This window comes from Colletes gigas, unplaced genomic scaffold, assembly GCF_013123115.1.
Source record: "Colletes gigas isolate AHSC1104 unplaced genomic scaffold, ASM1312311v1 Colletes_gigas_Sc00014, whole genome shotgun sequence".
Taxonomy (NCBI): domain Eukaryota; kingdom Metazoa; phylum Arthropoda; class Insecta; order Hymenoptera; family Colletidae; genus Colletes; species Colletes gigas.
The window spans coordinates 3,229,736-3,243,795 of NW_025106643.1; the positions used below are offsets into that span (position 1 = coordinate 3,229,736).

General features: G+C 37.4%; 1 protein-coding gene across 5 annotated transcripts in view; it reads left to right on the top strand.

The window, feature by feature from the left end:
• The window catches only part of LOC122399634 (CUGBP Elav-like family member 2), a 502,219-nt gene that overhangs the window by 367,346 nt on the left and 120,813 nt on the right, over nt 1-14,060 (top strand). For all 5 annotated transcript variants that reach the window (XM_043400456.1, XM_043400458.1, XM_043400459.1 and 2 more), the window contains exon 4: nt 8,116-8,198. In XM_043400456.1, the coding sequence (XP_043256391.1) occupies nt 8,116-8,198 (83 nt within the window). The remainder of the gene's footprint in view (nt 1-8,115; nt 8,199-14,060) is intronic.

Consider the following 14,060-nt stretch of genomic DNA (forward strand, 5'->3'; position numbering starts at 1 on the left):
GTCAATTGGGAATTCCTAATGGCGGCCGTGGCCCTGCAGGCAGCCGGCAGCGCCTGTTCGTTCTACTCGCCCGCCATGATTTTTGCAGACGGAGTAATTCGAAGCGCAAATTAATCTCGTTCCTTAGGTTATAACGACGCGCCAGGGTAAACGCGAACCAGTTCTGGCGCTTCTCAATAACGCGGATACGGCTTAAACATTCCCCAGATTCTGTTTAAGTCCGACTATTCAGACCTATCGTACCAACTGCAACAACCTATAGATTCTGTTTTCACAAAGGAAATCTCGAGTGTGACATTTGTCAATTTTAATGAGATTTAAACATAACCAAAATTATAATCGTGGATGGTCAATTACGAGAAAAGATCCTTTGTTTACGTATTTTACATTATTACGTAGAGAGAGTTCCTTTTGGAAAACTTCGTATTTAAATATCTCTGAAACAAGTTGGAAATGCAACAATTACTTCAATATTAAAGCAATCATGCAATACCAAATTGTTAATTACATTGATATCACGTTAACGAGTTAATAAAATAATTTGGTGTCGCGAACAGTTGGTCCCAATTTATACAGTGTGTTTGTTCTCCGTATAAAATTAACGCATAATCGCGTAATTTTCTTCGTTCGATGTCCGTTCGGTTCGGAATTTCTAATTCGAGTGTTTACGTCATTATGGCCTGGCACAGTTGTCTGAATTACTTATTATTCGCATAGATTATAACCCATCGACACGCGGAAATACATGAATACAGCACGCTAGAGATTAATAAATTACGCATTAGCTATTTACTTCAATTTGCGTATAGTACGACCGTAATAATTATACGATCGTCCAATGCATCATCTTTATTAACAAAAAAAATATTAACTTCCAAATAATCGAGTTTACAATAAAATCCTTTGCTAACATTTAAAACCTGTAATTTGAAAAATCATTGCTTATTTTTCGATTTTCTTTTGTTTACATTTCGAATCTTTCTGTTCTATATTAATCTAGGAAACGTAATACTTGTATCCAAAGAATTCCAAGCAGCTTCTCTTAATCCCCCGGGACGTCGGATTTAGGAATTTCCTATTTTGTAAGAACATTTGCGAAGCGACAAATTAAATGCATACCATCGTGAATACCTTAAGCATAAAAATGGCAGAGGAAAGCAGATAGGAATTTTTAACGTAGAAGAATAAACGTGTCGGTGTCCGTATCGATCTCTCGGCACCCTAAACTTCGTTATTGCCCCCCTCTCGGATAAGTGACATAGAATTTAAAAAAAAAAAAAAAAGAAAGAAAATGCCGAAAACTCCCCGACAAATTTGTACCTGTCTACGACGTAACGCGAACGACCTACCACTCGACAAACCTGCGAATAAATCACAGTTGCTCTGACCGCCACCCTTCACGTTCCGGTTTACCCTGGCTTTCACCCTAACACCCCATGCTACTACCCTCGGCTGCTCGCACGACAGTTCACCGCGATTCGTCAATGCTCCAAGCACTGCTTGCCTACCATTCGTCAATTTAATACCGTATAGTCGATAAACCATATATGTATAACCTGAACTTTATTTAAAGACTTCACCCTTTGATCACGTTCGCGACGTTTCCGTTTACATTGAAATTGCACTAACAAAAAGAGGACGTCGATCACTGATTTCCATGAAATGAGGCATAGTAACTTCTTCAATAGCAATTGTTCGCGTTGAAGGGGTGAAAAACACCCCTGATGCAAAGAATATTTCGGAAGCTATCAAAGGGTAACTGCAAATGTGAAAAAAAGGATTTTGAAATTTAGTATAGTGTAATACGATTGTCTATGGTTGTGGTTGGTTTAGGAAAGGAATCGTTGATAGGATGACCTATCAGCAGAAAGTTGGTATAGGAAGACGAGGAAAGGGTTTGTGTTGGCACCTCGACGAATGGGGTCATTTGTAGACAGGAGCATTACAGGCTGCCCAACGAGCAACTAAAGGCAGCGTGTGGGTGGTACGCGCGATGTGATTTAAAGGTCTATCGAGCAATGATGCTTCGAGATTAGTTATCCGCCGGAACATAATTTCCCCAGCTCCCGCTGAGTCCTGAAACTCAGCGTCGCATCCGGAATATTTAGTTTGCTCGTCGAACAGGAGCCTTTCTTTTACCATTTCATCTCAAAGATTACTCTTCTTATATTTATATTATATTATACTTATTCGATTATACTTATTCGAAAATAAAAACCACGTTTTAATAAGCGAATATACAAAAACCAAATACAGAATGTTCGGTCACCCCTGAAAAAAATTTTAATGGGAGATTCTAGAGGCCAAAATAGGACGAAAATTAAGAATAAAAATTTCTTAATGGAGGCTTCGTTAAAAAGTTATTAAAATTTGAAGTTCCGCCCTTACTGAATTTTTTTCTCAAAAATACGCAGGATTTCGGGATTATGTCTATTCACCAAAAGTGATAATAATCAAGCTCCTTAGCCGAAAATAATTTTTTTAGAAGGATTTGAAATTTTTTTTCCGCCGAAAAATTTAGGCACCTACATCCCCCTGTCAATTTTTATTAGAAATTCGTTTTTCATTTTTAGTAATTTTATTTGACGCCCTCCAGAAAACTTGTCTAATACTTTTTTGTAGATACCCATGAGCTTTACTTTAGAAAAAAGTTTCAATGAGATACGGTCACTATTGTAGAAGTTATGGATGTTTGAAAATTGGGCCATTTTTATAGGGGTTTTCTCATTTTCCGCGGTCAAGGAACAAGTTTTCCAATATTTTTAGAATTTCTGCATATTCTTTGCCAAAATGCGCGTTGTTTGCCGTTTGAAACATTAAAATCCCCCAATTCGTTCAGAAGTTATGGCATCTTGATGAAATTTCGGGGAACCATTTCTGGCCTCAGATTAGATTATTGGTAAGGAATTTTTTTTTCGAAAATGCGTAGGATTTCGGGAGTATGTGTAATGACTAAAAATGGTTGTAATCAACCCCCTCAGCCGAAAATAATTTTTTTAGAAGGATTTAAAATTTTTTTTCCGCCGAAAAATTTAGGCACCCTACGCCCTGTCGATTTTTATTAGAAATTTGTTTTTCATTTTTAATAATCTTGTTTAATACCCTACAGAAAAGTTGTCTAATACTTTTTTATAGATGCCCATGAGCTCTACTTTAGAAAAAAATTTCATTGAAATATATGCAGCATTGCAGGAGTTATGCCCGTTTGAAAATTGAACCATTTTTATGGAGTTTTTCTCATTTTCCGCGGTCAAGGAACAAGTTTTCCAATATTTTTAGAATTTCTGCATATTCTTTGCCAAAATGCGCGTTGTTTGCCGTTTGAAACATTAAAATCCCCCAATTCGTTCAGAAGTTATGCCATTTTTATGAAATTTCGAGGAACCATTTCTGGCCTCAGATTAGATTATTGGTAAGGAATTTTTTTTCGAAAATGCGTAGGATTTCGGGAGTATATATAATAACTAAAAATGGTTGTAATTGACCTCTGCAACTGAAAATAATTTTTCCAGAACGATTTGAAATTTTTTTTTCCCCCGAAAAATTATGCACCTATCTGAATTTTTTTCTCGAAAGTGGGTAGGATTTCGTGGGTATGTCTATTGACCAAACATGATTGCAATTAACCCCAGCAACGGAAAATAATTTTTTCAAAACGATTTGAAATTTTTTTTTTAATTTCAGGGGAAATGCTCGGATATTGGTCAGACATTGTATTTTCGGTAAAGAATTTTTTTCTCGAAAGTGCGTAGGAATTCGGGGATATGTCTATTCACCAAAAATGATTGCAATGGACCCCTGCAACCGAAAATAATTTTTTCAGAATGATTTGAAATATTTTAATTCAATTTTTTAGTAACTTTTTAAGCCTCAGTCGCAAAATTGATATTCTTGATTTTCATCTTATTTTGGCCTCTGGAATCTCCAATTATATTTCTATTTGATTCCAAGACCGCGAATACGTCGCGCGTTATGTGCCTTGTATTTCTGACAATATCACGAGCGCAACGAGTTCGTATTTCTCGGTATTTCTTTACTCAATTAATGTTAGTGAAAAGAACGGTTTCAGAGTAACTTTCTCGAGTGGAATTCGATTCCATCGAAACACCTGTCTGGTATGTCCATTAGACGTTATCGGATAAAATATCAAGTTTCTCATTTTCTTGCTTACGGGAATTCTGTTACTTTTCTCGATCGTTATCGACGAGACGAAGGTGAAAGCACCAGCAGAAGTTCAATATCGTACCGCGGTATTAGGTTACGTGTTTTTTAATTACACGCTCGATACATCGTTGCAAAACGATTACAAGTTGATCAATCAAATTATTCCTACCATAGTTATTATAACGTGAAAAAAGTAACGTGACAATTCGATAGTTGCGAAACTAAGGACGAAGAGCTGGATAACTCGAGCTTGAATATCTCATTAAGATCGACACCAACATTACTTGTTGACAACAACGTTCAAGTACTTTGAACAATTCATCTGCTCGTTCTCACTGTACCTTGCGCCTCTCTATATGCGAAATATGTATTCGCTATAAGCGATCGCGAGCTGAGAAATTCTGAATTGGATTTCAAATTTTGTGCATGAAAAAATCAATAAATAAATAAAATTCTGTCGCTCAGAATTGAGCTCACTTGTGCACAGTGATCCAAGTAGAGTAAAATATGTTCTTCCTTATTAACAGTTTTGTAACATACGATATGATGATGTAACAAACAAGCAACATACAAGGGTGGTCCTAGAAGTACCCAACATCTATACCTCAGGCCAGGTACTTCTAGAACCACCCACGTATCAATTAGATCGAAAAAATTGTGTTTTGTCCAGGGTCGTCGAGTATCAAACGTTTTGCAAATATCGAAGTCGATCCTCTGACTAGAGCCCGTAAACCTTTAGCTTTTCCCCCCGTTGTGCAAAGTAGAAGCAATTTGGCTTCGATCATTCGGGGTAATGCAAGTTCCTGCAGGAATTCGAAAGTTCTCGGGGCGAGCGTACACACAGCCTGGAACCGTAGACTTTCTTCGACTACGTGAACGGAACGAAAGAGGCTACTATCTATCCCCCAGCTGCCTTATCCGTAAACTAAACGCGGGCTGGTTGCAGCAACCCCGCCGACTAAGTCCACCCCCCCTCGTCCTCCGTCCTACGTCCTCTCACGACCACTTGGATGGCCGCCTCGCGGAGGTAACACCGATCCAAGTCGACTGTAGATGGTATATCGGCAAAGAGAACGGGGGAACCGGTAGTAATACAACGGCGTATCGAACTTTTGGCAACTCGAAACTATCGACCAATCTGGCTTGGGCGGTGTCCAGCTGCGACAGCGAAGGGATACCCCCGGAAACCCCTTGATGAGCTTCCCAAGAACGACCCCCGGTCGGGACCGACTCTTTTCTGTATCAGACGTGTCACCCATCGGTACAAACTCTCACTGTCTGCCGCATCGAGCAACTTTCGTCATTCTTTTATAGCGCATTTATCGAACTCTATACACTCTCTACGTATGCAAGATGGCAAAAGGAAAGAAAAGGAAAGGAGAGGGTAACGTTTGGTCCTGGGATTTCTAAGCTGATATACTTGATAATCTGTCTAGAAGTGTATGCACAGACGTGGTGTACATGTAGACCTCACACCTCATGGATTTTGGTGGCCCAATTTGACTATACCGACATGAAAATTCGGAGGTGATTAGCGTCTTCTTCTCAAGGATGGCGATCAGTTGGGATACTACTCACTGAATTAGTGTTGATGGGCAGACAGCTGTAGTGTGTGTGTAAAATACATGTGAGTTGACTATGGAAGAGATTAAAACTCATATAACGTTGCGAATGACGCGAAAATAGTAATGGGGTTTCGAGACCCCATAAAAATAGGCCGCAAAAATACATTGGATGAAGGATCTACTTCTGTACCTCATCTGTTACAATACTCTGGAATCTTTGATGAATCAATGAGAATCAAAACTAACCTAATGAGGAAGCTCTATATTTATGATGACCTATGCAAGGCGGATCGCAGCCAATTTGCTAATGTTATTTAGTTTTTAATTAATAATTGCATTACCTAGCTAGAGGTGATACGATTATTAATTAAACGCTAAATAATATTACCCAGGTCTCACCACGTGGAGGTTGCTGCGAATGGAGACCCGTCCTAGGGATCGAAATTCATTTCTAAATCTGTTGATAACGTTGCCAGTGACACGGAAATGGTAATGGGATTCTGTAGTAATACACAAGCCCGGGAATCCCCCGCGATCGACTGACCAGCCTTATTTGGGGGTTCCCCTACGGTTGAAAGATTGAAAATAACAAATAAGTATTATCAGACAGCAAACTGGTGCTCCACGGATGCTTAGCTATCTTGTAATCACAAATCAAAAACGAATTTTTAAGAAAAATCGACGAGGGATAGAAATTTTTTGGCGACAAAGAAAAAAAATTTCAAATCATTCTGGAAAAATTATTATCGTTTGAGGGAGTCAATTACATGCATTTTTGGTGAATAGACATATCCCCGAAATCCTGCGCATTTTCGAGAAAAAAATTCCTTACCGAAAACTTCATGTCTGACCATTATTTAGACGTTCTACTGAAAATTCATCTGTATGTTCAAAACGTCATAACTTCCGAACGGATTGAAGGATTTTGAAGTTTCAAGAGTCAAACAACGCGTATTTAGGCCAGGAATATGTAGAAATCGTAAGAATATTCAAAAAGTTATTCCTTAACCCTGTAAACTCAAAGAAACCTTATAAAAGTGATCCAATTTTTAATCGTCCATAACTTTTACAATAATGAATATATTTGAATGTAACTTTTTTCTGAACTAGAGCTCATGTGTACCTACAGAAAAGTATTAGAAAACTTTTCTATACCGTGTCAAAGAAAATTATTAAAAATCAAAAACGAATTTTCAAGAAAAATCGACAGGGGGTAGGTGCCTAAATTTTTAAAAAATTTCAAATCGTTCTGAAAAAATTATTTTCCGATGCAGGGGTCAGTTACATGCATTTTTGGTGGGCGGATATATCCCCGAAATCCTGCGCATTTTCGAGAAAAAAATTCCTTACCGAAAATGTCATGTCTGACCATTATTAAGATGTTCTACTGAAAATTCATCTGTATGTTCAAAACGTCATAACTTCCGAACGGATTGAAGGATTTTAAAGTTTCAAAAGGCAAACAACGCGTATTTAAGCCAGGAATATGTAGAAATCTTAATAATATTCAAAAAGTTGTTCCTTAACCCCGTAAAGCCAGAGAAACCCCATAAAAGTGATCCAATTTTCAATCGTCCATAACTTTTACAATAGTGAATATATTTGAATGAAACTTTTTTCTGTAGTAGAGCTCATGTGTACCTACAGAAAAGTATTAGAAAACTTTTCTATAGGACGTCAAACAAAATTATTAAAAATCAAAAACTAATTTCCAAGAAAAATCGACAGGGGGTAGGTGCCTAAATTTTTAAAAAATTTCAAATCGTTCTGAAAAAATTATTTTCAGCCGTGGGGGTTAATTACAATCATTTTTAGTGAACACACATACCCCGAAATTCCTACACACTTGCGAGAAAAAAATTCCTTAAAATTCCAGAAATATAATGTGTGTCCTCCAGAGACTATGCTAGTTTCAAATAGAAAAAAATTAATTTTGTTCAAATCTTCTATTCCAAATAATAAATTTCCATTGGAAATAATAATAAAATTAGGTCGTCAAGCCCATGAAGCGAAAACCTTTTGTACATAGAATCCACGCCATCTTATTAATGGCCTCATTATCGTCCTCCTAATTGTCGTCCAATCGCTACTATATTTTGACAAACATTTCCAGATTCATTAACACCGAATATAATTATATAACACAACGAATTGTTAAAATTAATTAAAATAGTTGCGGGTCAAGTACGAAACTATTATGTGGTGAATATGTAACTCGTAGTATGTGTACTTTATTTAAATAGCGTGTGCACATGCAAACTGCAGAGAGTGTAATATCCCTATAAAAATAAAGGGGCACTGTAACCATAGGAAGTGTTTTATTGTTATTACTATTATACTCTTTATAAAATTGTTGTTTAACGAAACATTATGCCTTTTATTGCAGGATGTTGCTTCGTAACATTTTACACGAGGAAGGCAGCCCTGGACGCGCAGAATGCACTGCATAATGTCAAGACTTTTACCGGGGTAAGTGAAAGAAATCTTAAATATGTAAAGTTAACTTTCCAGTAATTTTAGTAATAACTCCCCTGTTACACTCTATTTTTGCCATAAACACTCAAAGGAAACTAAACTTTTGTACACAATTGTATAAAATTTTAAGAAAATTAGTATTCTTCTGAGATAAAATTGTCAAAAAAATTTACAATTGCATAGAATGTAACAGTTTCATTTGCATAGATTTTCGTCTTATTTGAATTAAAAATAAATAATTAATTATCGAAGAATCATGTCGTGTCCGTTAATTCGGAAACTATAATTATCGAAATGCAGGAAAATATCAGCGTGCGTTGAATTGAAATCAATCAACGGCTACATTCGCGTGCCCGAATAATGAATGCTTACCTAGATAATTATCCAAGTACCGATGATTCGCGTAATCGAGATATTGACCGAATAATGAATATTAATATAGTCGATCATACGAATAAATTATTCAAATCAGCACAACCAGTCGATCAATCCTTCGACTAATCGTCGATTGCCGGAGATGAGGTGTCTGATACAACGTGAATGCTCATCATTACTTATGTATTGGCGTAGCACATTATTAAAACCGCGATTCAAATCGATTTCTTTATTTTATTGGAATTAATTGCACTTTGATGCAAGAATTTTTAAACTCAAAGACTAGAAGTCTATAAATATTTTATTGAAACCGTGTTTAGAGAACTATTTCACATTTTCGAAGTATTAAAAATTGATTACATATGGAGCAGGGTACTTAAATATCAGTGCAAGTAGAAAAATCAAGCAATGGTCAGACATTGCAGGCAAAACGTATTAAATCGCTCGTGTATCCATAAATATTAAACTTCAATTATTTATAAATGAAGTATTTCAAGAATAAAAATATTATTTCACATTTTAGAGTGAACTACAATTACGTTTCGACCATGAAAAAATATTTTTTCGTTCAGATACGATAGAAGAGTTTACAGTAAATGTTATACGAAACTGATATCGAAGAACGTTAAATAAATATTGTTGGGGGTAAGAAAAAATAAATAAAACTTACGTATAAACGCGCGTTACGAAAAGTAGCATGTTTCATTTGTCTTGCGGGAAACAGCACGTTTCATTTCGCCAAGTAAAGAAGCATATTTCATCGTTTCTTACGAATATGAGCATGTTTGGTCTTCCGCCACGAAAACCATTTCTCCACGAAGAAAAATTGTAGAGACTGGGACAATTTAATAAATTTGATAAATTTTCAAGTTTTGTTAATGATTTAATTTGAACAGAAATATAACACATTGTACATTGAAAAATGTTTATTTGGAACAAGTTTATACTGCTCTGAAACACGTATCATTAACTATAAAATAAAAGTAAGAAACTCTTGTGGCGTATATTTTGGCTATAAAATTTGTTTAATTTCTTTTTCTTTTGGATGAGTGTTCCGTGGTGAATTCGAAATTATATTCGATAATTCGTTAAGTTTAATTCGATTATTTTTGTACGATATTTTGTCGCTTTCCCCCAATAAGATCAGCCCATTTATAGAGTCTGAAAAAACCCCCCTCGCTAAAGTATTTCCCGTCACGGTCGTCATTCCGTCAATTGTCGCGACGCAACCGATGGTATCGTTGAAATTGCAGCCGTGCGATAATTACAGTTTCCCCGCGAACTTTCGATGCAATTACGAGACGTCATTACGAGCATTTAACCTACCAATTCCCTTCACCCCGTTTCCACTCTAGCTACCTGCATTTATGCTTGAATTTACGAGAATAATTATCATCGACCGAGACCCAGAGTAACTCCGCTCCCAGCTTTATGTAAAGAAGCAAACAAAGAGCGAACGAATTTTAGATCGCCGAATGAATGATAATTTCAGCCTCTGCTTCGTCCCCCCAAATCAAAGTATCATCCATAGCAAAGAATTTTATCTCAAGCTTACGCTAACACACTTCCACAAGTAGCAAATGGGAACAATTTTCGAATAAAAATTGATTTTTATTTTATTTAAAATTACTTCGATTTTATAAATATGAAGCTGGACTTATTTATTTCTGTATGCTTTTTTACGTATTTCTTTTCATAATGTGGTATGTAGTAACTATTTTGTCTGCGTTCTGTTATATTTTCTTGACATAATTATTTTCTTTCGACGAACCCTGAACCTCTGATTTGAGCTGAAATTAGAATTAGATATTTTATACGTATATATTGGGGAAACCCCTTTTATCATTTCAGTGTCACTTCCAACGTTATCGGTTCAGTCCGGAACACGATTTCAGCACTCTCAGCGTTTGGAATTAAGACTAAACATCGCGCGAATATAATAAATTCAAACGCGATAAAAATTCAAAATCACAAAAACTGCAAAAACAAATTCTTCTAAATTTATTCTATTACAAATCCGATTCAAACAGCGAGCTAACCTTTTCATCAACAACTCATCTTCCCCTCCAATGTAATAAATTTATATTCAAATATTTACGTTTCAGAATAATAATAGATATTCGTATATACTCCGCTCATTCTTAGTAAATATTTACCTGTTATTATGATAGCTATGTTTCCATTGTTATTAACAATTATTTGCCCGTAAAGTTTGCAACGTAAAAAGCATATAATTGACGCGACATAGACAAAGTAGGCAATTTGGCACGTTTAATTTTTTTATGACACAAATATTCGTGAATTAAATGTGTATTGGTTTGTTAAGTAATGTTTAAATAAATATCAGTTTCACGCGATTCGTATCGCGCGCTGATTTGTCGAGTGACGAGAGAGGATGAGGCGACGAGCTTTTCTCGATCATCGTACGGCGGCGGCACTGACTGTGCTCGCCTAAACCTCGGATATTTATCGCCGCACAAATTACACCCGGGGGGATTTTACGGGCATGGTGTGGGTCGCTCCCATATTGGAGACGAACGACACGTGCGGTTTTCCCTCGTCGATCCGCCCCTTTCCTATATCTGCAACTTGGCAGAATTAGGCTTCGTAAATTGAATACGCCACGCAATCGACTGGCTACACAGGACAGATACACACATATATCACGTTTCGTGGGAATAAAGCTATAGTTAGGCTCGTCCCGTTTCCACCGAGCAAACACCAACCATGTTCTACTTATTGTTAAGGCGCATTTACATACGACCAACGACAGCTACAAACGCCCCCGTTCGGCCAAGAAAACAAACTAAATACCACCCTTACCAACCTTTTCCCTCAAAAATCACTCGATGGATTTATGAAAATATTCTAGTAGGTATCAATTATATTGGCAATAATACCAATTTGTATTTTATTTAATACTTTTCCTGTATTCTTGCAAACTTAATCAACTTCGATCAACGACATGTCAATGTTCAATTCAGGACCTTTTCACTCCTTCCTCAAAAATCACCGATTTATGAAAATATTGTAGTAGGCATATGGCTGCACATATGTACTTTTCGCATTACTCAAGAAATTGCATTCAATTCATCACACCAATTTGTATTTTATTTAATACTTTTCTGTATTCTTGCAAACTTAATCAACTTCGATCAACGACATGTCAATGTTCAATTCAGGACCTTTTCACTCCCTCAAAAATCACCGATTTATGAAAATATTGTAGTAGGCATATGGCTGCATATATGTACTTTTCGCATTACTCAAGAAATTGCATTCAATTCATCATACCAATTTGTATTTTATTTAATACTTTTCTGTATTCTTGCAAACTTAATTAACATCGATCAACGACCCATCAATGTTCAATTCAGGACACTTTACTCGACCTTTTGAAGTTTTTATTAAAACACTATGAAAAACTGCCGGTTGAATTTATAAAAGTTTAATGCCGTTTAGATTGAACGCGTTGAAACGTAAATAAGAAAGCTTGGATCGTGCACCTTTTATTACAAAAATGTGTAATAAGAAATTTCATAATTGACTCGCGAGCGTTTAAAAAGTAATTGCTTTTGACTTATAACACGGCGTCTGGTAGTCGCTCAAAGTCTGCATAGGGTAACGTAAAAGGAAGAAATTCGTTCTCCCTTAAACGAACCTGATTACTCGAGTACAAGGAGACGCCCTTCGGACGGACACGAAATTACGAAAAAGAACAACTATTTCCGACGTCGTGAGAAATCTAGCTTTTGCAACATCATCTGCGCACCGTGTCGAAATGAAATTGCATGCAACGAAGCGTAATTGAACCGAATCGCGAGACGTTTATAAAGTTTTCGGGAACAAAAACAGAAGAAGTTCAGCGATACTCCAACTTGCAACAATTTTGAGTCTGATGACTAGACTGCGTATGTTTATGCATTTATGGGAAATTTGAATTCTCAAAGATCTACAGAACACACTTAATATGCAATAATATAAAAAACTAGCATTCCCCATCTCGGCTTCGCCCGACCTTGTGCAAAAGCAATTTATGACCAGACGATCGTCCTGACATATATATCCGCGATAATGCAATTCTCTCGCGAGAAAGCGCTCGAGAAGCTTCGCCACCTGGCGGTAACATCGCAGTACTGCTACGGGCGAGGTATCGCACGGGCCGAATACGCGCATGCGCGCGCAAGTAGACTGTCGTATACAGGGGTCACGTGGTCTGCCAACAGTCGTACGCATGAAATCTTTGCATATAAATTACATGTTAATAACGCGCTTCTGAGACACGCTACATAGCCTATGTCCGTCCTAGAGTATGCACGAATAACGTGTCAAAATTTGAGGAAGATCGGTTCAATAGGTCTTGAGTTTTGCGCGAACATAAAAATCGGCTCTCTCTTTATATAATAGCCATTATTTAACACCATCATAAAAGTGCGCGTATAACGCATATTCGTAGAAATTTTTCGATGTTTTTTTTTTATAAACCATCAGTGAAAGTAGACCTTTCCAACGCATGTACTCGTTTGAAAATCGGTTGAGTGGTTCTCGAGTTATAAAATCACGAACATAGGACAACTTATTTTTATATATATAGATACTCAAAGATACAAATTATTATATTTAGGGGCTGAGACAACCCTCTATAAAGCTCTCGTTTCATTGATTCTATTAATGAAAATATGAATTTGCATTAAGATCCGCAGTCTACTGATGACCATTTTGAAATGATATCCATTTGATATTTTCTTTTTACGCAAGGATCGAGGGGGCAGGAACGAGGCAGATGGCGAGATGGTAAATTTATGTTTCCCCCATCGGCGGGGATATACTCGAATTACGGGGGAATTGATTTTATTCACGAGCGCGTAAGGAGTAGCGAGTAACCGCGGTTTCCCTCTTTCCCGGGTTCGAAGGAGGTCGCGTGCCGTGGAGAGAAAAAAAAAAAGCGGCCGAAATCCTTGCTGCAAGTGACTGCACGAGGTTAATTAAGAGAGTTAAACAGTCGGAAGTCGAGGTCCTGCTCTCATCAGTCGGGTACCGGGGGAATCCGATCAGGAGCGTAGCGACTCGCGGGAAAAGAATTTTCCCAGAGATCAAGAGTGAGAGAGAGACAGAATTAAAGTGAGCAAGAGAGGGTTCGAGAGCGAGAGAGAGAAAGAGAGGGTTAAAACACTCGAGGAGGGGGAAAAAAAAGGGAAAGAAAGGAAAGAGTGAATTGCAGAACGACGTTTTCGCGATGAAAAGGGTTGACTGAGTATAAATGGCTGACTGAAAGGAGCAGGGGCCGAGAACAGGAGGGAAGAAACGTGAAAGGAGTGCGAGAATAGAACGTAGAAAGCGCGAGCGAGAGGGGCGGCCCGGAGAGCGAGAAAAACAGAGTGAGCCTGGAGAGGTTGAAGTGGGGGAGAATAAGGAGACAAGGAGGGGCGAAATAGGGGTGGCTTGTGCATTTGAAGGAGTTTAGCTTTTCTCGTATCAGAT